This window comes from Oncorhynchus clarkii, chromosome 17, assembly GCF_045791955.1.
Source record: "Oncorhynchus clarkii lewisi isolate Uvic-CL-2024 chromosome 17, UVic_Ocla_1.0, whole genome shotgun sequence".
NCBI classification, from domain to species: Eukaryota; Metazoa; Chordata; class Actinopteri; order Salmoniformes; family Salmonidae; genus Oncorhynchus; species Oncorhynchus clarkii.
Window position 1 is genome coordinate 17,408,940 of NC_092163.1, and position 26,475 is coordinate 17,435,414.

Sequence of the window (26,475 nt, forward strand, 5' to 3'; positions counted from 1 at the left end):
GGCTCTGACTTAGAATTGGTGGACAACTACAAATACCTAGGTGTCTGGTTAGACTGTAAACTCTCCTTCCAGACTCACATCAAACATCTCCAATCCAAAGTTAAATCTAGAATTGGCTTCCTATTTCACAACAAAGCATCCTTCACTCATGCTGCCAAACATACCCTTGTAAAACTGACCATCCTACCAATCCTCGACTTCGCTAATGTCATTTACAAAATAGCCTCCAATACCCTACTCAACAAATTGGATGCAGTCTATCACAGTACCATCCATTTTGTCACCAAAGCCCCATATACTACCCACCATTGCGACCTGTACACTCTCGTTGGCTGGCCCTCGCTTCATACTCGTCGCCAAACCCACTGGCTCCATGTCATCTACAAGACCCATCTAGGTAAAGTCCCCCCTTATCTCACCTTGCTGGTCACCATAGCATCCCCCACCTGTAGCATGCGCTCCAGCAGGTATATCTCTCTGGTCACCCCCAAAACCAATTCTTTCTTTGGCCGCCTCTCCTTCCAGTTCTCTGCTGCCAATGACTGGAACGAACTACAAAAATCTCTGAAACTGGAAACACTTATCTCCCTCACTAGCTTTAAGCACCAGCTGTCAGAGCAGTTCACAGATTACTGCACCTGTACATAGCCCATCTATAATTTAGCCCATATAACTACCTCTTTCCCTACTGTATTTATTTTATTTTGCTCCTTTGCACCCTATTATTTTTTATTTCTACTTTGCACATTCTTCCACTGCAAATCTACCATTCCCATGTTTTAGTTGCTATATTGTATTTACTTTGCCACCATGGCCTTTTTTTGCCTTTTACCTCCCTTATCTCACCTTATTTGCTCACATCGTTTATAGACCTGTTTCTACTGTATTATTGACTGTATGTTTGTTTTACTCCATGTGTGTGTTGTTGTATGTGTCGAACTGCTTTGCTTTATCTTGGCCAGGTCGCAATTGTAAATGAGAACTTGTTCTCAACTTGCCTACCTGGTTAAATAAAGGTGAAATAAAACATAAAAAAATAAAAATATACTGATAATAATGTTAATCTAAAATGAAAAATACTTCTGGAAATGTACCAAGTAGTATAGATCATATTCTTGCCTTTGACCGTTTATCAAATCAGAATTTTTCCCTGGTCAGGTCCTGCATGACAGGTCCTGCATGACAGTCTTGCACAGGCAGTCCAATTCTGATCTTTTGCCCAATTCTTGGCAAAATATCTGATCCGATTCCTCAAAATACCAATTAGTGGAAAAGATCAGAATTGGACTGCCTGTGTAAATGCAGCTATAGACCTTGTTTTGACCTCCATCATTTCTGCACCCCGAACAAAATCTCTCATGAGCGCCGGGCCAGCTACTCGATTAGGTTCCGGTAGGGAGAGGTGAAAATATTGGACTAGTGCGAGCGAGTGGTGGAAGCAGGATGGACTTTGGTGGCCGTCATAAAAGACTGTGACCGCCACAACCCTGAAGTTATTACACTTGAATGATCTAAACTGTCAAAGGCAAGAACATGATTTATTCTACTTTGTACATTTCCAGAAGTATTTTTCATTTTCGATTAACATTATTAACAGTATATTGCAGATGTATTCCCTCAGAAAGACCAAATTAGAAAATTCTCAAATGTAACTCTTATTGTGTCAATACCAATACACTTAAAAGTGTTAAAGCCTAGATGGACAAAAATGACTCGCACAGTGAACTCATAATGACCGGCACAGTGAACTTATAATATTGATGCAGTACTCACATCAATTTGCACTTAAGAATTTGAAGTCTACAATAGGTTTATTAAAAACAAAAAAAAAGAGGTTCAAAATAGATGCAAGTACATGTTTATTTAATTAAATAGGTCTGGGCTGGGCTATGGGGGATTCATCATGGCTTGAACTTTTTACCACTTCTCTTTTTGCAGGGGAAGCAAAATAAGTTTGCCAGGGCAGCTGTAATCCGCAGGAGGAGACACTGTTTTTTTCCCGGCTCATCAGCCACAGTATCTGAACAGGTGACAGAGAACAGGGGATGACATCAATTGTTAGATTACTTGTTAGATATTACTGCATGGTCGGAACTAGAAGCTCAAGCATTTCGCTACACTCCCATTAACATCTGCTAACCATGTGTAAGTGACAAAGTAAATTTGATTTGATTTGATCTACTAGGGCAAATCGTAAAATAAACTTTTGCAACGGAAAACAAAAACACTATTATTTTAGTTCATGGAAGTTCCTCCCTGTTACTGCCGTTTAATGAATAAGACCCTGACCCATCATAGTCTCTTCCCCTAACATTACAATGTGGTGAAATAATGTAATTTTGTTGAAGACATATAGACATGTTGACTAACAGAAAGGAGGACTTACCATCAGTGCCAAGGGGAGCCATCTTGTTCTTCTTCAGGGTCTTCTTGCAACCACGCTTCCAATCTCCTGACTTCCTCACTCCTTCCTTCACTGCCTCGTCCTTCCCTGTCTTCTTAGAGAGAGAAACAGATATGAGTTGGTGCATCAATCAAAAAGCTACAATAACTTAACAACCTACTGGTTAATGGTACTCTGCTTACCTGTGTGGAGGTGCTGTCCACAAGGTCTATGGAGAGGGAGCTGCTGCTGGCCTTCTCCAAGCTAGCAGAGTCACATTTCTTGTTGTCGTCGATCGCAGCCACATCCTCTTGGTCCTCTTCCAGGCTTTCCCCCTGGGCCAAGAGTTCCTCTGTGAGGGTGATGTCACTCTTTGAGGAGCTTGAGGAGGAGCGTGACCTCCCCCTACCACGGCTCCTACTTGCTCCAAAATGGACGCCAGAACTCCAGTCCTGGGCGTGTTCGTCTATGACATTTGCGATGGTGTCTGCCATGCAATAGATGGCTCCCTCGCCACCATAGCGTACGGCACGCAGTTGAGCCCGGTTGGAGTCCGAACGCAGGGACAACCTTTTAGCCGCAGCCTTAACGATGGCCTTCATTGCATCTTCCCCCCTGAATTGGATGCTCTCCTCCAGGCTGAAGAGGACAGAGATGTCAGCATACTTAAGGGCATGCTGGACCTCCAGAAAGAGATCCTTCATCAGCCTGAAGGGGTCGTTGGCCCTCCTAGCCTGGGGGGACTCTGAGGTCTCCAGTCGGCGCATGATGCCCTGGAGGATGAGCTTCAGGGTCTGGGGGCTCATGACGATGTCCCTGGGAGTGCTGAGAAGGGGGATGTCCTCTTCGATGAGGATCTCACCCGGCAGGAGAGAGGGAATCTTCTCCAGGAGGTCCTGCCTGGCCTCGGTGGGGGTCAGGGAGCCGATACTCACCTCAGAGACATCAGCTCCCCCAACCTCTTCTTCCAAGATCTGTGCAGAAGCTGCCCATGCTGCCTGAGTGGTCGTTAGGGAGCCCTCAATCATGGAGGTGCTGGGGACTACCTCATCTTCATCCAGACAGGGGTTGACCGCCAGGGTCTTTGCAGGATCTGCCTGTGTTGCCTTGGTTGAGGTGGAGGGCTCAGAGTGTAAGAAAGTCATGACACTCGCGACCACATCTTCTTCCTCTGATGAAGAAGGACACGGAGTGTCAGGGAAACTGTCCCTGGCACCAGAATCCAATCCTAATAAAACACACTCAAATTTTGAACTGGTTCAAAGCCATATCCATGTATAGCACTATGCGGTATCTAGTACATTTACTATAATGGTAATACACAAGTTATTATATGGTTATTACAGGGTTAATACTGGTCATAATGGTAAACAGGTTATAAATGGACCTTTCTGGATGATGACACTGGCCCTGTAAACGTCGTTGCAGGTCCTGTTCAGCATCTGTTCCATCCAGGCAGTCAGGACCTGGCAGATGGCCTCTAGTCAAATCAACATTTATTTAAAGTGTTGCTTCACACACACACAACATGTCACAAAACACTTTACAAAAAAGTAGAAAAAACAGGAGAGAGAAGAGAAAAAAGGAGACGGTAAAACAGCACAGTCATAGCTGCAGGAAGTAGGGGTGTCGAGGGTGCTGCACCTCCGTTAAATGTTATATATATATATATATATACATACACACACACAGTAAATGATTATTATTTTTCTCACAAAATTAGTGAACTAGGCCTTTATTACTCCTGTATGAACAGAGAAAAATACTCGTCAGCAGAGTGGAGAAAAATACTTCCTCCCCCCATCGACAACGCCCTCACCCCAAAACATCTTGGTCACAGTGTAAATGGCAATAACAACAATAACAATGGGGTAAAAGGAGACAAGACTACATAATAACTAACCTAGTGCCCTCTTGTCGTGATTGGAGAGTGAGGTGGAGGTCTGGGAGGTCAGGATCTGGGAGCTGCCCCCCTCCGACATAGCTGCCAACCTCACACGAGGCTCTGCCCCCTCCTCCTCCCCAACCCCATGAGACCAGGTGGAGTCGCTGTCCCACAAATCCTCCTTGCTGAATGTGGGAGTGCTGGGAGGCTGGTTGTGCTCCATGTCCCAAGTGCTTGTCGGCCAAATCTCCCCTGGCCTCTCCCTGAGCAGGGCAAAGACAGGGAGGGACCCCTCGCTGAGGGCTTTATGGACATCCCTTCCCTTGGCCCTCCTCACTGACCCCAGTTCTCCCACACTGACGCTGGAGTGGAGTGTGTCTCTCTGGAGGTAAACCCTCTCCAGCTCCTCTGCCTGATGACAGAGGTTGAACCGTCTTGATCTCTGTGATGACCCAGAGCGACTCCAGCTGTTGTCCTCCCCCTCCTGGAGTGTTTCCAGGGCCATAATGGTGTAGTGGGCCCTTCCCTCTGAGGTCACATCTGGAGAAGACAGGCAGGTGGATGGATATGAGGCAGTGGATGGCCCTGACAACCTGTTAGATGAGCTGTTGTCTCCATTTTCCAGTGGCAGAGGTCTGGTGAAGTTTTCTAACTCGCCCATGTCTGCCTTAATGGTGGACAACTGACCTAGGGCTGAGCCAATATGCTCCTCCATCCAGCCCTGCTCTGGAAGGGGGTGCAGGCCACTTCTGTTGGAGCAGGACACACTTGGATGTTCCAGATATAGTGGCTGAGCATCCACACGCTCTGCCAGCTGACAGAGGTTTAACGGCAACTCTGGCATGTTGGATCTGCTCGATCCCTGTGACGACCCAGGCCGACTCCCATTCCGGCTGTTGTTGCCTCTTCCAGACATGTGGTGGATCCGTCTGGCAGCCTCCTGGGCACTCTCACAGGCATCCCTGAACAGCTCTGAGAAGATGCTGGAGAGCCTCTCTTTGGTCAGAGTGATGTTTGGATTGATCGTCTCCAGGTCATTCACAGCAGAGAAGAAGTCGTCCTGGGCATTCCTCAGGATGTTACTCACAGCCATGTCTGCTATACCCTGAAGCTCCTTGTCTGTCTCAGAATTGGACGTGGGGGGCTGCCCGTCCCAGAGCTTCCCCTTCGGCTCAGAGCTCCGCCAGCGGAACATCTCCGAGACGATCTTCAGCACCCCTGACCCTCGGCAGGAGGAGTGGGATGACTCTGGACTGTAGTTCCTGAGCAGAGCTATCGCTGGCAGGAGGACCACATAGGACATGTCCTCCAGGTCTTTTATGGTCACATTCTTAGAAAGAAATACGGAAAACAACAACTTTAAGTGACAGCATTTCCTTTTCGTTTTTAAGGTACACGTTTTTTGTTGTTGTTGGCATGATTAGAGTCAGTAAAGAAGTAGAAATGGGGGACTTACCTTTTGTTTGAGGAACTTCCTGATGAGCTTTCTCTGACTGGAAAATAAAAAACAAACAACAAGAATCCTTGGTGAGTAGACTGGCTCCTAGATTATATTTTTTCTACTGCACATAACATGGTTCAGAGCAGGACTCACGGGTGAGACTTCAGGAAGTCCTCCAGAGAGAACGCCTCCTCTACATTCTCAGGTGTCATCTCACGGGGTGGGTCCGCCAGAGAAGTGGCATTGGAGGTGACATCACTCTCTGGGGTCAGGGGGTCATCAACAGATGGAGAGGAGTTCATTCTCACCTCATCCTCAGGTGTCAGGGGGTCTGGTGGCTCTGAAACAGAAGACTATAAGAATTACCACCGAACAAGCTAGTAACCACGGCAACAATTCTATTGAATAACCACTGTGTCACCAAAACCCACCTGTTGTCTCCACCTTCGTCACTTTAGTGCCCTTCTTGATAGCTGGCAGGACACCTACAGAAAGAGGAGAGTCGAGTCATTAGTTGATCCTTCCACCATACTGTATGTCCTTTTATAATTATATCAATAAATCCAGGTATTTTGGAAGTGGTGATCAATACTCACTGTAACTGGTTGTCGGAGATAGAAGAGGTGGAGGCAGCGCCAACACACCAATGACTTGGCGGCTTGTTTTTTTTGCCTCTGCATTGGCCTCCCTAGCCCTTCTGGGCTCAATGGCCTCTCTGGCGTTCTTTTCAACCTTGGCCATCATTGCCTGATTGCTCAGCCTGGGGCCTTGTGGGGGCTTCGGCACAAAGTTCTGAGAGAAACATCGACAGCAGCAAAATCATATCACCATAGAAACCACCTATTTCACCATAGGCATGGTGGTACTAAGTGACATAAGGGTTAACCTTAGAATTAGAATCAGAATTAGAATCAGAATTCCAATGCTATTGGTTCTAACTAGTAAGTGACCCATGCATCATTATCTCGTTTTAAACACATTTCTGGTTGAGGACATGACATATTACTAGATTTCAACCAACTGGTCTCTCAGTTAAAACCACGTAAAAATGTCAAAACAAAGCGTCCTTATACAACCAGGGGCGCGTTCAGCAAGACGGAACGTTGAGCAACATTCAGCGACCAAAAATGGACAAGCGTGTCTTAGCCCTATACATCATTAGCATATGAATGTCAGCACTATCCACTTGACCAACAAACCAATCAAAATAGATGTCCAATGAATGCAAATAATTTCTGAGTGGATGTGGCCTCCCAAGTGGCACAGTGGTCTAAGCTGTGTTACTAGAGATTCTGGGTTCGAGTCCAGGCTCTGTTGCAGCCGGCCACCACCAGGAGACCCACGGGGCGGCGCACAATTGGCCCAGCGTCGTTAGGGGAGGGTTTGGCCGCCAGGGATGAACTTGTCGGGAGCAGTGCACGCTGACAGGGTAGCCCGGTGTTTACTCTGATACATTGGTGCGGCTGGCTTCCAGGTTAAGTGGGCATTGTGTCAAGGTTTGGGTTGTATTTCGGAGGACACACGGATCTTGACCTTTGTCTCTCCCAAGTCCGTACGGGAGTTACAGGGATGAGACAAGATTAACTACCAATTGGATACCTCAAAATTGGGGGGAAAAAAAGAGGTAAATACATTTTTTTTTAAATTAAAAACAAAACAATTGAAGTAGGTGGGTGTTGCTTAGAGCCAACCAGTCTGCTCTGAGAGGTTTTCCTGGAGTGTATTCAACATGCCTAACATTGCAAAACATTTAGAATGTTTTCCAATTGAACAGATACATATTTCACTCTGAACTGTTCAAAACGTTTTGCAACAAAACTCAAAGCAATTTCTAACCTTCAGGGGGCTCTTCTTGGTGCAGTCCACCAGTGCTGGTAGCCTTGGTCCATCATGGTCGTCTGTCTGGAGCACCTGTTCTCCAACACTAGCTTGGAGTGTCCCAGCCTGGGATATAGGTACAAAATTAACAAAATTACACTTGAGACCTCCATTTTGAGTCCTCCTTTCCAACCATAAAGCATGTCAGTCTGTTTTTACATAGGCCAGTGGTTTTCAACCCTCTCCTTGGGGAACCCCAAACGTTTCACTATTTTGTTGTAGCCCTAAACAAGCAAACCTCATTAAAACCTATTCAAGGGCTTGATGATTAGTTGACACGTTGAATCAGGTGTGCTAGCTGTGGAATACAGTGGAATGTCTGGGGGTCCTCTAGGAGAGGTTTTAAAACGTCTGGCATATGGTTGTACTACAAAAACAATTACCCATTACGGAGACACACAGATAAACATGTTTTTCTTCGTATATGAGAATTACCTTTAGACGAACTCTCCTCAACCGTTTATGACTTTTACCCATTTTATTTAAGACATCCTTCAGATTGGACCTGTACAACGATAGAAAAATAATAAACAAATACATTTTTTATAAAATGTTTGAACATTTTAATACAATACTTACAGTTACACAGAATGATCTTGTCCAGGCAAAGTAATGTCTTTGAACATGAGGATGACTGTCCTATGCAAACTATCAACTCAACTGAGCCAATCAATTTAATAATTTGTTGACTGCGTTTGCGTCATAGGCTCATGTATTATGTCATGACAACATACACTATTACGCCAACTACAACAGCGCACAGTGACCAGGCCGGGAGATTAATACATTTTCTGATCATCTACGAAATCTCTAAAAAAGTTTCTAACGTAACCCAAATCACGTTGATTCAATGGGGTTTTATATATCAATGTTTCCCTCTGGTGGCAAGAACCGAAAGAGACATCAATCGATGTCGAGCCGATTGTCATCAGTCTGCACTCCGCACACTAACTTCTGAACTTTTGATAGTTAGAATAATAGAGTTAGAATAACAGAATTAGTATACTAGAGTTAGAATAACTTTATTCATGTAGCTAGTATGGATACTAATATTGACAAATCAAAGCATATTTTTTTCATACCAGTGTTGTCCAACAAACGATGATATTTAGCTTGACAATGACAGTGGTGTAAGATATATGGTAATTGTTTGTCATTTTGCAATAATTGATTTATTAGTCTGCATAGGCAGAATGGTTGTCTATCTCCAATTATGTATATAAATAAGCCCACATAACTGTCAAGAGGTTTTGTGCATGTTTCGGCCAGCAAAGGGCTCCGCTCGCTTTTTTTCTAGTGGTCGCTTCACGCGCTCACGGTAGTAGTTATCGCGCTAGGCTAGCCTGCAGACTGACAAATTCAGTTGAGACGGGGCTGAGCGTCAGATGTAGAAGCCAAGGGAAAGAGAGGAGGCTGGAGACGGAGACCAGTTGAAAACCGTACTTGTCAAGTTCTTGGACCGACGGTGTAAGGCGCCGCACATGAGCTCTACAATGATTCAGAGGAGTGGGGAAAGTGGCGTAGGTGTAACTTAGTTAGTTAATAGCTAACTATCCTCAATTCGTGAAAATACTGGCTAAGTACCCGTAGAAAGTTGTAACAACTTGTGAAGTTTTCAATTAATACAACACACAAGAAAACAGTTTCTTAAATTGCAGTTGCTAGCTAGCTAACAAGCTAAAGCTAGCTAGCTAGCTAATGAAGGATTTCGAGGTGTCAACCGAAAGCGAACATGGGTTATTATTAATTGGTCTTTACACTTACTGATAATTTCAAAATAATATTTAAATTCTATCGTAAACAATGTGAAGAGGGGTTTGTTCTCTGCCCACTTCATTTTATGGATAAAGAATCAGACATGAAAAATAAACAAATGAATGAAAGTTAAATCAGGGTCCATATCATTTGGATCAAAAAATAACAATATCAGACTCTCTCAAATGTAATATTAATTGTCGTTAATTTTAAAATAAAATATTCTAACTCACTCAAATCTTCTGACATTAGAGCAGTCCCAAAATAAGTGGTCAAGAGTTTCTGGGTCACAACCACAAAATACACATTTGTTATCAGTAACTATTTTGAATCTGTGTTTAATAGAAGTCTTTATATGGTATATTCTAGATTCTATTAATGAGTTTGTATGATACTTCTTTCACCTTATTAGATACACAATATTTGCCAGACAACAGCGATACTTTGTTCCAGTTCACTTGTCCTAGGGCTGCATTCCAGTATATTTTAGCAGAGGGAATAGTAACATATTGGCAGTTTCTTATATACATGTTATTACATTTATAGTTTAAGATGTCAATTCCTTCTAGCTGTATTGAGGCTACAAAGAAAGCATGGAACAGGGGGAGACGAAAAAGAATCCTGAATCATCACCAGACACAGGTGAGTTACTGTCAAAATGCCTAGGTAGCTTAATAATTATGTACCCAAAAAACGTGCTACACTCGCAATAACATATGCTTACCATGTGTATGTGACCAATACAATTTGATTTGACTCGGCTAATCAAACTCAAGTCAACAAATAATTTCCCGAAATTTCTCAGACTCTGTGGCGCATGTAGAGGATAGTGCTTTGGCGCCCTCATGTGGCGACCAAGTGGACAGCACAGGTGATGCGAATTTGGAGTCCATGTCGTCATGCCAGGATATCAACATGATGGATCAGAAGCTCAGACCCATTGAACAGCAATTCCAGTACCTGCTGACTAAAGCAGATGAGTTCCAAACAAACCTTTTATACAGGTAACGTTAGAGTCAGTTAGGAAAGTTGTTAATGCAGTCTAAGATAATGATAGGTAGAGGTTAGGTGAGTCAATGAATAGGGCAGCTTAACTATGCAATTACATCTAGTAGGGTTTAAATGTGTTGTTTATTTATCAAAGGGGTTAAAGTAATACATAATGAAGCCCTGTCCTGTGACATAACCGTGTGTGTGTTGTCTGCAGGAGTGACATTCTGCAGAAGGAAAGCTTTGCTTGCGTGGTTCCTACTTTCCTGCGGACCTGTCAGCCCTACTTCACTTACCTGGAGTCGACCGCTCGCAGCACCCTGCCCCAGCGCAGGCCTCTACCCATGTACATCCGCTCACGAGTAAGAGCCTCAACTCAAGCCTACTCATATGAATCTGTCCTTAATTCATGCACCTTGGTTGGAAAGTGAGGTAGAGGCAGTGATCCCTTCCCTTTGCACTCTTTATTGATATTAAATGTATTCTACACTTCAAACCAACATAAATGTCTCTGTGAATCAACTTTGGACAAGAATAAAGGCTTAGGAGAGGTTTGAGAACTAATAGAGAAGGATCAAGAGCGACGTTGTAGACTGAGAGTGGTGTGTATGGAGTAAGTGTGTGTATTTGTCTGTCTGTATTTATGTGTTTGTCCATCTCTCCAGTTGTTAGACTTCTCCCAGAAGCTGTGTGCGAGGCTGGAGCAGCTGGTCTTGACCTGTGCCTCCTTTGACTTTCTCTCTCTGGAGGAGGCTGAGCCGGCCAGGTACTGTACTTACCAGAAGAGGCTGGTTGGAGGATGGCCTCATTGTAATGTCTGGAATGGAGTAGATGGAATGGAGTCAAACTTGGGGTTTCCATGTGTTTGATACCGTTTCATTTATACCATTCCAGCCATTACAATGAGCCATTCGGCATAGCTCCTCCCACCAGCCTCCTCTGGTACTTACAACATAACATCTGAAGGCTGTGAGCCACCACAAACACACAGATGCACATACAAACGCATATCGCCGCTGTCGGGTAAAAACATAATCTCCAAAACAGACACTTTTCAAGAAATAAATTAAATTTTGATATTTCTGAAGCTGTTTTGAATACATTTTCTTGGTCCTAGAGTCATGAAACGTTCAGATTACATTGAGAGTTAGTGCTTTTAACACGATTTTAGTTGCAAGGTTTTCATCAGACAGCGACGCTATGTACCAACACCTACTCTTGAATACCTGTATTTAGATGCACAAATGGAACATTGTGGAGTATGACCCAAGTATATAGAGGACAGATGCATGGACTTGTCAACCCTTATTCTCATTCGTCTGACATTCATTCCACAATCCTTCATCCAACCATTTATGTATCTATCATTCTCCCTCTCTCTCCATTCCAGTGTCTCCCATTTCTACATTGGCAAGTGTCAGATAGACCGTGTGGGACTGTCCATATACAGGTACTGTCGTCTAGCCCCGTACCTGGCTGGGGTCCACACTGGCCTGTACAAACGCATGCGCTGGAATGTGGAGAGACCCAGCGAGAGCCTACAGGAGGAAACGGGTGGCGAGAAGGAAGGACATCCAGAGGAGGACAGGCCAGTAGCAGGGAAAGAGCGAGCCACCGAGACAGAGTAGTGAGTGAGAGAGGGGGGGGGGGGGGGGGGGGGTAGAGAAAGGGTTAAAGTAAGGCATAACATGCCAATAAACAATCATTGTAATATTAGTGCCAAGAGAACTTTGGGACTCTTTTGAACTGAGATGTTCGATGACAATGTACATTTTGTAATTCAGGCCTAAGAACAGTCGATCAGATGGCATCTCACTGCCTCTGTGTGACTGTGCGTGTGTGTTTCTCGAGCAGCTACTTCCTGTGCTACGAGGAAGTCCCTGAGGAGCCAGCTGAGGGGGGCGATGGAGAGGGTAAAGGGGAGACGGTTGCTATAGGCAATGTGGTTAAGATGTGGTCAATCGGTCAGTGGGTCCAAACGCAGCCTGAACCCATAAAAGATGACATCTACGAATGGTACAAAGTCACACTCGGATCGCTACGCAACACTCTTTCATCTTTGACTTGTTTAAAGAATACTTAAGAGTAACTTTTCTCTGTATACATCAATTATGTCGCTCTTGCTGCTAGTGATTCTCTAATCCACCTCTACGCAGATGACACCATTCTGTATACGTCTGGCCCTTCTTTGAACACTGTGTTAACTAATCTCCAGACGAGCTTCAATGCCATAACTCTCCTTCCGTGGCCTCCAACTGCTCTTAAATGCATGCAAAACTAAATGCATGCTCTACCCACCCGTCCAGCATCACTACTCTGGACGGTTCTGACTTAGAACATGTGGACAACTACACATACCTAGGTGTCTGTCTAGACTGTAAACTCTCTTTCCAGACTCCTATTAAGCATCTCCAATCCAAAATTAAATCTAGAATTGGCTTCCTATTTCGCAACAAAGCCTCCTTCACTCACACGGCCAAACATACCCTCGTAAAACTGACTATCCTACTGATCCTTGACTTCGGCAATGCACCTGTACATAGCCAATCTGTAAATAGCCCACCCAACTACCTCATCACTATATTGTCATTTATTTTGCTCCTTTGCACCCCAGTACCGCTACTTGCACACTCATCTTCTGCACATCTATCACCCCATTGTTTAATTTGCTATACTGTAATAATTTCGCCACTGTGGTCTATTTATTGCCTCACCCCCCTTATCCTTCCTCATTTGCACACACTGTATATAGACTTTCTCTATTGTATTATTGACTGCATGTTTGTTTTATTCCATGTGAAACTGTGTTGTTTGTGTCACACTGCTTTGCTTTATCTTGGCCAGGTCACGGTTGTAAAATGAGAGTCTAGTTGAGAACAAGTTAAGTAAAGGTGAAATTAATTTTTTAAAAATGTGTGTGTGTTCATTCCAGGGTGTTGTGCTGGGTTCCACAGGCTGGGTACCACAGGATATTGTGTCTGGGAGCGGAGGAGCCCTCTGCCTGCACCGCTACTGACTGCCTTGTGGGGGTGTTGTTTTCTCAACAGAGCCCAGTGGCAGGCCCCAGTCATGAAACAACATAACAGAGACATGCCACTGTTCTAGTACTGCCTTTGGTCATATCATGTTCTCGTTGATTAAAGGATTTAACATGACTTATTGTTAGTTTTACATTGTGTTATGTTCGGCTAATGTTTTCAAATCTAAGTAACTGTTGGGAAGGACTTTAAGGGCTGAACTCTCGTTCCTACTAGCCAATGTTTTCCTTATGGTTCCTTACGTATTGTATAAAAACAAATATAATTTATAAAGACAGCAAGTTTTATTACCAATTCCCTACCAGCTAGTGATACATTTGAACTGTATCTGATGTCTGTTCATATTCAAGGTTTTATTGAGCGCTAATGTATTACTGTATTGTGTGGTTGTTGGAAATCATTTTTTATGATGTTAAGAATAAAAGTATTGACCTGTCATTCATTTGTACGGGAGCATTATTTTATGAAATAGAACAATTTATTGAAAATATATTATTGTGTTTCATTAAACAAAAAGACTTTTATATTTTAAAAACATGGGGTCTCAGTACTGTACTTAAAGTGTAAATGATTTGTTTGAAAACAATGGAGTAAATAGCCAACTGTGACAACTAGGCACAACTAGGCAGAATGAAGACCGTTCTGTTTCAGAATACTTTTCCTTGCCGCAGTTATTTTTTGCTCACTTGAACCATCTAGTGGTGACATCGCAATGTCTTACAGTGGGCTCCAAAATTAATGGCACCCCTGACTGGCAATGCACAAACAATACTTTAAAAAATATAAACAATATAATTATAGAGAACTCAAAATACCAACGTGAGAAATACTAAACTTTAATGGAACCCACCAAAATAATTGATTGATTTAATTAAAAATCAATGTCCTCCAAAATCAAGGTTTCACAGTTAATGGCACCCTTAAATATTATTGTAAATAACATCTACCAAAATTAAACCAGGAATTAAATTCCACTTATTTAAGTTTACCTAAGTGTTAAACTATATTGCGCCATTACATCACTTCCTTTTTCACTAGGGTATAAAAATGAGGTAACACACATGCAATATCCCTTTGTCATCCAACACCATGAAGAAAAGAAAAGTTCAAAAGGGACAGATGGTCGTAGACCTTCAAAAATCTGGTAATGGCTACAAGAAGATCCACAAATGATTGAATATACCACTGAGCACTGCCAGGGAAATTATTTAAACATTCAAAAGATATGGAACAGTTGAAAACCTCATGGGTAGAGGACGCAAATGCATTTTGCCCTCCAGGATAGGGAGGAGGATTGTGAGAAGAGAAGCAACAAAATCCCCAAGAATCACTGTGAAAGAATTGCAGGCCTTGGTGGCGTCTTGGGGTCACCAGGTTTAAAAAGACGCCACTCAGACGCCACCTCCACAACCACAGGCTCTTTGGAAGGGTTGCCAGAAAAAAGCCCTTAATGACCCCAAGATACAGACGCAAGCGCTTGGAGTTTGCCAAACATAATTTAAATTATGATTGGAAGAAGGTGCTCTGGTCAGATGAGACCAAAATTGAGCATTTTGGTCAGATGCAGCATTGGCATGTTTGGCGTCGAAACAGAGATGCATACAAGGAGAGGCACCTCATACACACGGTGAAATATGGTGGTGGGTCAGTGATGTTTTGGGGCTGTTTTAATTCCAGAGGTCCAGGGGCACTGGTTAAGATTGATGACGTAATGAATTCCACCAAGTATCAGGCAATTTTTGCTGACAATCTGGTTGCATCTGCCAGAAGGCTGGGACTTGCCCGTATGTGGACTTTCCAACAAGACAATGACCCAAAACATACCTCAAGATCCACACAGAAAGGGTTCTGTGACAAAATCAATGTACTGCCATGGTCATCTCAGTCGCCGGACCTCAATCCAATCAAAAACCTGTGGGCTGAGTGGAAGAGGGCAGTTGATAAGAGCAAACCCAAGAATGTGAAGGATCTTGAAAGGATCTGCATAGAGGAATGGTCCAAAATCCCTCCAAATGTGTTCCTTAACCTTTTCAAACATTACAGGAAAAGACCATGCTGTTATCCTTGCCAGAGGTGGTGGCACTAAGTACTAAATGAGGAGTGCCAATAATTATGAAACCTTGATTTTGGTGAAATGTATTTTGTATTAAATAATTGTATGATTTTGGTGGGTTCCATTGAAACATAAATAAAGTACAGTATTTCTCACATATTGGTGTTTTGAGTTTATCTCCATAATTATATTGTTTATATTTTTTAAGTATTGTTTGTGCATTGCCAGACAGGGGTACCAGTAATTTTGGAGCTCACTGTATGTTTGACAAAGATTCTAAAGTTCTATATTTGAGCATTCTATACTTCTATATTCATACACATGTATTCTGAATTCAGACTGCTATAATACAGCACTCGTGTTGGTTGCAATTGCTTGATTGTTTAGTTCTTATTTAGGATTTAGTTCTAGCACAGTTTTGAAATTTTTAGTTGAGTTTTCTGTAAATAAATATTTTCTAGCTTACTGATCTCCTGGGGATAACTTGGAGCAAATATGGATGACTACATCCATCCAAGGGTCTTCTTGGGTCGATTGTTACCTTGATGAGCAGGTAAGTTTGCCATTAATTATACAATAGCTCTCCTGTGTATATGCATCTGTTTTGATGTTCTCCTTTACTATTTAATACATTTTGGGCTGACCACATTCATTATACATCTGTGATATCCTGAACAAAATTACATTGTCATGGCCATAAAATAAAATGTCCTGTGTGATTCCACTGCTAATATTAAACTCCTACTGTGTGTACAGATGCTGAAGGTGAAGGGTCGCCAGATACTTCGTGAGATTGAGCAGGAAGTTCATAGAGAGCTGAGTGTGACACCAAGCCAATGTCACCAGCCTCCAGGAGAGGTATACTCATACTTTTTCATTCCCTAAACTATAGTACACCATTGCTATGTAGTATACCATTGCTACCACCCACATAGACTGTTTATTTACCTGTTATTGCACCTTTAGTTCACAAAGGAACAGTATGAACTTCCATCTGAAGGTAAACATGGAGGGGCAGCCGCTCCTGACTGATAAGGCCAAGCCATCGATTCCTTCCCCTGAGCCTCTTGGTTCTGCAGTTCTGATGAGTGGCGACACAGGAGATATGCTCCCAGAGAAACAGGCCCAACCTGAGATCAGGTGAGATGAGATGCTCCTGGTCGAGTTCCTCAGACCCAGGTGGAGATTCCACAAGAGGTCAGGGAGGTCATGGACAGCCTGCTGGCAGATGGAGAAGCCCAGGAGAAGAAGGCTGAAGTCCTCGTTGCAAACCTGATCCCCTATCCTCCCTCATCCTGAGAATGTTATGTCATGAAGGTCCTTGAGAGCCAGGTAGACAAGGTAAGACTGGATCCTTTATTTGTGCATTTTTGTTATATACTACATTCCTTAAAAAAGGGATCCAAAAGAGTTCTTTGGCTGTCCCCATAAGAGTACCCTTTGTAGTTCCAGGTAGAACCTTTTTCGTTTCCATATAGAATCCTCTGTATAAAGGGTTCTACCTGCAACCAAAAAGGGTTCTTCAAAGGGTTATCTATGGGGACAGCAGAAGAACCCTTTAAGGTTCTAGATAGCACCTTTTTTTTCTAAGTGCAGGTAGTAAAGCCATTACAATGCCTCTCTTTCTATTCTATGTGAAGGAGAAGACGGTTGAGGCCCTTGACCTTAGCACATGTCCCATACTCCAAACGGCCCTCACAGACACTGAGACCACGATGAAGACTGCATACAAGATCATGCTGAAGCAGATTGTGGTACTTGGTTCCATCGTCAAGCATATCCTCACCCAGGTGCTTCTTCAAGTAGATCCCCAAGCCTTTCAGCTCTTCTGTGGTCTATTCCCTGGGTCGAGGTCACTGAGAAGGAGGAGCTGTCTAACGGTCAGCAGTGCATTGACACTTATGAGGTGGCTAAGGCTGTCATCAACAACCTGGAGCAGGTGCTAAGCCCAAAACCTGTGCTGGCGAGAGCACTGGGAATCGGGTCACACATCTTGACAAGGTACATTGTTCATCTCGTAGGTCTATGCATTGCTAAGACAGTGCCTGTGATTTATGCTGCCAAACGAAGAGGAGAGACGCATTAGTCAGGATATGGTGAACATTTGTCCTCTACCTGCTAGATTTATCATTAGCGGAGATCTATTCAGTGACTTCGTAGTGAAGTTTATATCTAAACTTCATCCAATGAACGGACACGGTACTAAACAGCTTGACCAACAGGCTCTGCTCTTACTGGTCGTTAAAATGGCCTCTGTTACATTTAACATCTTGAGGAAGATTCCATGTATTTCTGTGGATGAAAAGCTGTGCCCCCCTTCTGCAACATGAGGCAGACAGTGTTGCACATGCAGACTGCCATGATACTTCAGTTTGGCATGACAATCAAGATAAAAAAAACTGGTTGCCATGAAGGACACGGTGATCATCTCCACCATCCTCAGCGCTATCTGTGAGGGGATCCTGATGGTGTACAAGGGCATCAGTGACACCTATCCGCTTCAAGTCCTCGGCCCACAGTGTCCAATATCTAGGAGCTGCGAAGAGGCTATGGAGAGCAAGATCTTTGCAGTAGACCTACCCGAGGACCTTAGGAAGACCATCTACAATCACTACGGGTCCCAGGTCGGGAAACTGGCACTGTTCCAGAAGGCTTTCCCCCTGAATGACCACATCAAGTTGGAATACATCCATTGTGTTTCTCTGCCTCGTTCCTCCAACAGAGATGTAGTCTGGATCAACCCCAAATACTTTGATGCGGAAGACGATGAAGAGGTTGTAACATCAAGCAGCACAATGCCTGATAATCCTCTTGCTCTCGACGTCAGTCAGGCTGCCTTTTTGAAGCAGTTCCCACAGACTGATGTTTTCGAGGTAACCACAAAGGACTGTGGGAAAGCCTGTGCAAGACCAGGCTCAGATGGAGACAGAGAGGAACAAACCAAAGGTGACAAACCTTGACATTGTTCCTGTTATTCTTGTCAGGAAAGTATTTGACTCTGTCTTCCCAGATTCATGTACAATCAAGCAGCAATACGGTTCATGGGAAGACGTCCCACTTTGCAATGATATGGTAGAGCACATACATATCCAGGTTCAGAAAGAGGCACTGAAATACCAGAACCAAAGACTGTTCTTACGCACTCTGAAGAAGCTCAACGATGAGCCAGACAAGATGGCCAAATTCTTAGAAGACGTCTCACTCTCTATCAGGAGCAAGTACTTCAGGACTTTCCATGAGTGGCCATTGGTTAAAGCCCAGCTATACCCAGACATACAGTCTCTGCTGGTCTGCGATATCATGGTCCGAGAGGTCATGGCTCACCTGAGGTCTACCTTGACCTTCGCCAAGGACAACCAAGACAGCTACATGCTGTACAGCTACATGTAACAGTCAGCTAACCAGTTGGACAAGAACAACTTGAACTCTTCACTTCCGTTCAAATATCCTATCTTGTCACATTTCCATGTCCCCTAGACAAGACCAAGCTGGAGCTTTGCATTGAGAAAGCCAGCGCTGACAGAATGAAGATTTCTCCTCACCCCACTTGAGAAGGTAAGCTACACTGTATTCTGTGTTGTCTCATTGATAATATCGGTCAATTTGAATGTTGTCTGTCCTGTACGGAGCTGCAGCTTCAGCATTGAACGGTTGCAGATGGTGATGGCTTCCTGAGGTTTATTCCCACCACAGGAGGCTTCTGAGGAGAGGTGGGCTAATAACAACGTCTGGATTGGAGTAACTGGAATGGCATCAAACACATGGAAACCGTGTGTTTGATGTGTTCGATACCATTGCAGCCATTACTATGAGCCCGTCCCCCCCAATTAAGGTGCCTGTAGTTTCGACTCACCAACTCTCTTTGTTCACAGGAACCCGAGCCCTTCTGGATGAAGGGATGGATGACAATGATGGAGGAGGAAAATAATAAAAAGAAGAAGGAGGAGAAGAAGAAGGGTTGCGGCTGGTTCTGGGGTGTGTTTTTCCGTAAGAAAAAAAAACTGAGAAAGAATTGTGGATGGAGGATTGTCGCAGGCGCGGATACTAGAAATCACATCCACACAAACCAAACGTATGAACGCACACACATTTACACGGAGGTAGATATAACAACAAAGCCTACCTCAGATCCCAAACAGACAACATGTGTGGCCTGTCTAATAGCATGTCTTATTTTCCATTTTGGGATACAGGATGTGTATTTATAGCTTACCAGAGGCTATGTTTTGGCACCAAACAATGTTCTCTGTAATATTTTATTTGAAATATAAACATAGTTTATTTTATGTATTTTGCATGACTTTTTATTCTAAAGACATATCTTTTATGACTTTTATTTCTGATATATTTCTTTAAATCCATATAGAGGAGCCTGATTCTCAATGTAACCAATAACCATCCATTTGATTGTTTTATGGTGTAGCCTGAACATCTGTGTTTTTAACATATGGTTTTTGATTAGATAAACACATTTACTTTGCTGAAAATACAGTATGTTTAGAATTTTGGGCTTTTGTGATAATTTAGAGGACTTTTCAAATGAATTGGTTACTTAACAGCAATTAACATTTGGTGAATAAATACACTTGAAATAAAAACACTTCCATGAATAGTCTAGTTATCTGAAACGGATCATTTACAAGAATAAATGGTACAAAGAGTAGAATATGAAATGCTGTAGCTGCTTCTGAGGATTGTTTGGCCGAAAGTGGAAAAAAAATCTAGTTGGACCCCATGGACATTTCTAACACTTCTTGACAATCTTGCTCAGAAACGTAGCAAGACCACAGCTGTAATGTAAGGCAGGTGTTTGGAAAGGAGAGCTCACCTCTACATTCAGTAGTCTACATGATATGACCAAGTAGTACCATAGTGGGGCAGCATGGGATTATAGCTTCGCAACCTCGGGTGCGCAAGTGATGATGACGGAACTCCCTCAATCATAACCATGCTAAGATATTTTTCTTATTCTTTATTTAAAAACAACATAACACTTTGTAAAAACATATTACTTGTTAATTAGAATGAATATATGTTATGTTTTCTATAAAACGTATCAGGTCTGAGGTTTTTAGGAGTACATTCATGATGTGATTCCAAGGAATGAAGGGAATTATTAACCTGGAGAAGGTCTTTGTAAGCCTGGGAACTAGTCTTGCTAACATTCCACTCCTCGTCACCCCTGTCAAAGACATGGTGCCCAGGCTAGGTCTTTGTACCTTCTTACATATAAATACAATTCAAATCCAATTCAAATGACATACAGTATTACATACAAGACTTCTGTAACCTTCTTGCACTTTGCACATTGACATTCTTCAGTCGCCAAATAGGGACCAAGCTGAAACAACACAGATACAGGAGTGTTGTGAGCATGGTGTGGCTCATACAATGTGTGGAAGTAAAAATGGGAGAGCATGTGTTTCATTTAGGAGATAAAAACAACGCAAATTAATTGCATATTATGTTTTGTATTGTTGAAGGAGTTTTATTTGCCTACTGTAACCTACGGTTTGTACATAGTCCGCATATGTCCTCTCTAGATAATCTAGATGTACTGTATCCTGTACAGCCAATCAATACAATTTCCAGCTTCCAGCTTTAAATGCAATTGCACACTCCTCTGTGTAGAAAGCTGGTACCCACAAAAGATGATCTCAGGTCTGATGTTTTTACATAATCCATTGAAATCCCCTTATTCTAAAGAGCTTGCTATATGGGGTCCCTTCAAAAGCAATCTCTTAGTTCTAGTCCAAAATTATACCATATACCCTACTACCTACATAGTGCACTACTTCTAACCAGAGCCCTATGTGGGCTATATAGGGAATAGGGTGCCATTTTGAGAGACACTCCCAGTGTTCCCCAGTCACACGTAGCGTCCACTGGACTTGATCTCCGGACACAGGCGGGCCTCCAGGTCCTCTATCTTCATGGACTCTTTCCGGCTGGTCAGACTGGCGGCACGTGTGATCTTGGTCAGCGTCTCCTCGTAGGGCGGCGGCAGGTAGACCATGACGAACACACTGTCCGACATGTCAGAGCTGGTGCTGGTGCGGCGTTCGCCGTGGCCGGTGAGCGAGGAGAGGAACTCATCACTGCTCTCGGGGTCTTGGAGGTCCAGGGTGATGATTTGGGCCAGGCTGAGCTTTGGAGAGGAGCACCTCCAGTAGGCCAGGAGTACCAGGAGGCCCAGCATGAGGAGGGAGATGATGGGGAGGACCACGTAGAGGAGCAGCTCTGACCTCCCTTCCTGGTTGAGGTTCAGATCATTCCAGTTGTAGCCCTGGTGGTTTTGAAGGGGAAAGGGTTAATAAATCACAAATCACGTAAATTGAAAGGACAGAAAAAAGATTCCCATAAAATACATTCAGGACTATTTTGAAGAATTGAAATCAGAAAATCAGTAATGTGTTCCACTGGATCGGTGTTGATCCTTTTCCATCTTCTCAAACCTGAACATACATGGTTGTGAAATCAAGATATCCTACAGAGGCTCAATAGAGCTTATGCCTTTTGATATTGCCTGAGTGTTATATTCCCCTGTTGAGACAATCAGTGTCCCAAATTCACCAGACCAATCGGTTTCAGTGCTCAGATAACGCTGATCCTCATCTGGATGACTGACTAAAGACCGATCAACATCACTCCACTCTGCTGAAAGCTTTTCTTTGCCATTGTCCTGACATGAACTGCACTCACAAGCACTCACCATAGACATGACATCCAAGACTATTTTAAGGCACTCAACTAACAACAGCAAGTGTGTAACCTGCAAAAGTCTGTATAGCCCAAAGTATGTGGAGGCTGGCTGAAGTACCTTGGACAGCGATCCTCCAGTGAGGAAAATTAAAAGATCATATAAAATAAAAACAATCCACCTTAAAAAATATTTTTCAGAATGATTTTCAGTCTGCTATTAGATTGTTAAACCACTATGCCACCTACCTACTCCTAGGTGTCAAGCAAAAAAAGTAAACTCAAAATCTGCTGCAGCTCTCCAGGACTCGGGCTGCCTACCAAAACTCTCTGGGTCTCACAGCAGTCTATATGTAAAGACAACCACTGAATCAGACTCACTCAGTAACAACAAGCTGATGATCCCTTACCTGTAACTGTCTCTCCACCATGGGGGGAGAAGGTGACCCAGTCACCCAATCCATGGACCCTCTGCCAGCTGGCCCAAACTTTATCCAGCTACTGTCCAGTAGTGTTCTCATGCTGCCGTGGTAGGCAAACAAGGGCCAAACTAAGTAGCAGAACTCAAGACAAACACGTCCGAATACTAAGCGAGCGCGCGAAACAGAGGATGATTTGGTCAGTAGTGATCCAGCTGTGTGTCCCTCGGTGCCAGAACAGAGTTTGACAGAGAAAGCAGTGCAGCCAGGGGTAAAGGGGGGGGGGGGAGTGGTGAGACATATCGTGTGCTATAAGCAGGGCAGATCAGGATCCAGGCCAGGGAACCGCCCAATGACTGTGGAGCTAAAAGTCCCAAGGGCAATCTCCTATTGGGGGGATTTGAGGTAGCTAGTTTTGGCTTTATTGGAGAGAATACAGGCAGGGAGGGAGGGGACAATGGTTGTCCCCATTTGTCAGTCAACATCGGTGTGATGATGGTAGCTGTATCGAGAGTCTAGACTAATAGCCACATGGAAATGACTTGGGCAGGATAATTGAATATCTTACAATACAGACAGTAAGAGGGAATATAGATTACACAGCTGCTGCTGGACCATTGAGTTTGGTGTTGTTATGTTTTATTGTCACATACACCAGATAGGTGCAGTGAAATGTGTTGTTTGTTGGCTCACATCAACACCATTATCCCAGAAACCCTAGACCTACTCCAATTTGCATACTGCCCCAACAGATCCACAGATGATGCAATCTCTATTGCACTCCACACTTCCCTTTCCCACCCGGACAAAAGGAACACCTACGTGAGAGTGCTATTCATTGACTACAGCTCAGCGTTCAACACCATAGTTCCCTCAAAGCTCATCACTAAGCTAAGTACCCTAGGACTAAACACCTCCCTCTGCAACTGGATCCTGGACTTCCTGATGGGCCGCCCCCAGGTGATAAGGGTATGTAACAACACATCTGCCACACTGATCCTCAACACAGGGGCCCCTCAGGGGTGAGTGCTCAGTCTCCTCCTGCACTCCCAGTTCACCCATGACTGCATGTCCAAGCATGACTCCAACACCATCATTAAGTTTGCAGACGACACAACAGTGATCACTGATCACTGACAACGATGAGAGCCTACAGGGAGGAGATCAGTGACTTGGCAGTGTGGTGCCAGGATAACAACCTCTCCCTCAACGTGATCAAGACAAAGGAGATGATTGTGGACTACAGAAAAAGGAGGACCGAGCACGCCCCCATTCTCATTGACAGGGCTGTAGTGGAGCAGGTTGAGGACTTCAAGTTCCTTGGTGTCCACATCACCAACAAACTATCATGGTCCAAATACACCAAGACAGGCGTGAAGAAAGCACGACAACGGCTATTCCCCTTTAGGAGACTGAAAAGATTTGGCATGGGTCCTGAGATCCTCAAAATGTTCTACAGCTGCACCAGCGAGACCAGCTGCACTGGTTGCAACTGCACGGCCTCCGACTGCAAAGCACTACAGAGAGTAGTGCGTACGGCCCAGTATATCACTGGGGCCAAGTTTCCTGCCATCCAGGTCCTCTTTCCCAGGCGGTGTCAGAGGAAGGCCTAAAAAAATTGCAAAAGACTCCAGTCACCCTAGTCATAGATTGTTCTCTCTGCTACCGCACGGCAAGAAGTACCAGAGCGTCAAGTCTAGGTCAAAAAGGCTTCTTAACAGCTTCTACTCCCAAGCCGTAAGACTCTTGAACAGTTAATCAAATGGCTACCCGGACTATTTGCATTGTCCCCACCCACCCCCATTTTTACACTGCTGCTACTCTCTGTTTATTATCCATGCATAGTCACTTTACCTCTACCTACATGTACATATTACCTCAATGACCTCGACTAACCGGTGTCCCCGCACATTGACTCTGTACTGGTACCCCTGTATATAGCCTCGCTACTGTTATTTTATTGTTGCTACTTAATTATTTGTTATATTTCTATTTTATTTTATTTCTATTTTCTTAATTGTTGTTAAGGGCTTGTAAGTAAACATTTCACTGTAAGGGCTACACCTGTTGTATCCGGCGCATGTGACAAATACAATTCGATTTTGATTTGATTTGACGCACACACACCCTTGATAGGAACCTAAAATCCTGACTCAAACAGGTCCGCTTGCTCTTTGGTTTCAGGCATAGGACGGACAGAGCTAAAGAGGTCACACTGACGGATAAGAGATTGAGGTTGTGACGGAGTGCCGAATATCCCACAGACAGCAGCCAAACACAACATGTCCAGTAATGAAGTGATGCATTAGAACAGTGGGATAGAGAATAAGGTCAGGATTTAGGACAAGGAAACATAAGGTTTACAGGATTTAATCCCTTATAAAGGCTATTAATGGTGTTAAAAGCTGACCTGTCATTTAGGTTGGACACCATCAGCTGTCAACCAACAACTAGCGTCATCAAGAAATGTATTGGATGAAACATTTGGCATGGAAATATAGGTCTCGGTGTACTGTCTGTGTGACCTCAATTTGTGTGATTTTTTGTTTTACTGTGTCATCAGAGAACACAATGTGATAACATTATATTCAAGTTTCAACAATAATCATATCTCTTTTATACAACCGTTTACCTCCAAACGTTGTCAACCTGTTGCTGTCTCTACTGCTCTGTGTGTAAAACCACTTACATATAGAATGTCTTGTCACACAAGCCATGTCACTATTTGCCAGTGAAATGTTTCAACTAGTTACACAGTTGAAGTCGGAGGTTTACATACACTTATGTTGAAGTCATTAAAACGTGTTTCTCAACCACTCCACAAATTTCTTGTTACATCATTTGAGTCAATTGGAGGTGTACATGTGGATGTATTTCAAGGCCTACCTTCAAACTCAGTGCCTCTTTGCTTGACATCATGGGAAAATCAAAAGAAATCAGGCAAGACCTCAGTACAAACAATAGCACGCAAGTATAAACACCATGGGACCACGCAGCCATCATAGCGCTAAGGAAGGAGACGCGTTCTGTCTTCTAGAGATGAACATACTTTGGTGTGAAAAGTGCAAATCAATCCCAGAAGGACCTTGTGAAGGTGCTGGAGGAAACAGGTACAAAAGTATCCATATCCACAGTAAAACAAGTCCTATTTCGACATAACCTGAAAGCCACTACTCCAAAACTGCCATAAAAATGCCAGACTACGGTTTGAAACTGCACATGGGGACAAAGATCATACTTTTTGGAGAAATGTCCTCTGGTCTGATGAAACAAAAACAGAACTGTTTGGCCATAATGACCATCGTTATGCTTGGAGGAAAAAGGGGGAGGCTTGCAAGCTGAAGAACACCATCCCAACCGTGAAGCATCATGGTGTGGGGGTGCTTTGCTGCAGGAGGGACTGGTGCACTTCACAAAATAGATGGCATCATGAGGGAGAAAAATGATGTGGATATATTGAAGAAACATCTCAAGACATCAGTCAGGAAGTTAAATCTTGGTCGCAAATGGGTCTTCCAAATGGACATTGACCCTAAGCATACTTCCAAAGTTGTGGCAAAATGGCTTAAGGACAACAAAGTAAAATTAATGGAGTGGCCATCACAAAGCCCTGACCTCAATCCTATTGGAAATGTGTGGGCAGAACTGAAAAAGCATGTGCAAGCATGGAGGCCTTACAAACCTGACTCATTTACACCAGCTCTGTCAGGAGGAATGGGCCAAAAATCACCCAATTTATTGTGGGAAGCTTGTGGAAGGCTACCCAAAACGTTTAATCCAAGTTAAACAATTTAAAGGCAATGCTACCAAATACTAATTGAGTGTATGTAAACTTCTGACCCACTAGGAATGTGATGAAAGAAATAAAAGCTGAAATAAATCATTCTCTCTACTATTATTCTGACATTTCACATTCTTAAAATAAACTGGTGAT

At 43.5% G+C, this 26,475-nt stretch overlaps 2 protein-coding genes across 2 annotated transcripts; one reads left to right on the forward strand and one right to left on the reverse strand.

Moving 5' to 3' along the window:
- Positions 1–9,011: 9,011 nt before the first annotated feature.
- On the forward strand, positions 9,012–13,435 carry c17h19orf67 (chromosome 17 C19orf67 homolog). Its single transcript, XM_071108859.1, has 8 exons — positions 9,012–9,107; positions 9,912–9,984; positions 10,166–10,346; positions 10,550–10,694; positions 10,998–11,098; positions 11,723–11,959; positions 12,187–12,348; positions 13,265–13,435. The coding sequence occupies exons 2-8, from the start codon at positions 9,936–9,938 to the stop codon at positions 13,413–13,415; spliced, it is 1,026 nt and encodes a 341-aa protein (XP_070964960.1). The 5' UTR covers positions 9,012–9,107; positions 9,912–9,935; the 3' UTR covers positions 13,416–13,435.
- Positions 13,436–20,498: 7,063 nt separating this feature from the next.
- LOC139369605 (small integral membrane protein 28) lies at positions 20,499–22,648 on the reverse strand. Its single transcript, XM_071108861.1, has 2 exons — positions 22,533–22,648; positions 20,499–21,709 (listed from the first exon to the last, which is right to left on the reverse strand). The coding sequence occupies exons 1-2, from the start codon at positions 22,641–22,643 to the stop codon at positions 21,293–21,295; spliced, it is 528 nt and encodes a 175-aa protein (XP_070964962.1). The 5' UTR covers positions 22,644–22,648; the 3' UTR covers positions 20,499–21,292.
- Positions 22,649–26,475: the final 3,827 nt, after the last annotated feature.

Bases quoted from the DNA above. Each gene is read 5' to 3' on its own strand.
- c17h19orf67 (XM_071108859.1), top strand. From the start codon at position 9,936: ATGGAACAGGGGGAGACGAAAAAGAATCCTGAATCATCACCAGACACA. The intron at 9,985-10,165 runs GTGAGTTACTGT...TGGCGCATGTAG, and splicing joins TGAATCATCACCAGACACAG to AGGATAGTGCTTTGGCGCCC. The intron at 10,695-10,997 runs GTAAGAGCCTCA...CCATCTCTCCAG, and splicing joins CCATGTACATCCGCTCACGA to TTGTTAGACTTCTCCCAGAA.
- LOC139369605 (XM_071108861.1), bottom strand. From the start codon at position 22,643: ATGAGAACACTACTGGACAGTAGCTGGATAAAGTTTGGGCCAGCTGGC. The intron at 21,710-22,532 runs GTAAGGGATCAT...CAAAACCACCAG, and splicing joins TGGTGGAGAGACAGTTACAG to GGCTACAACTGGAATGATCT.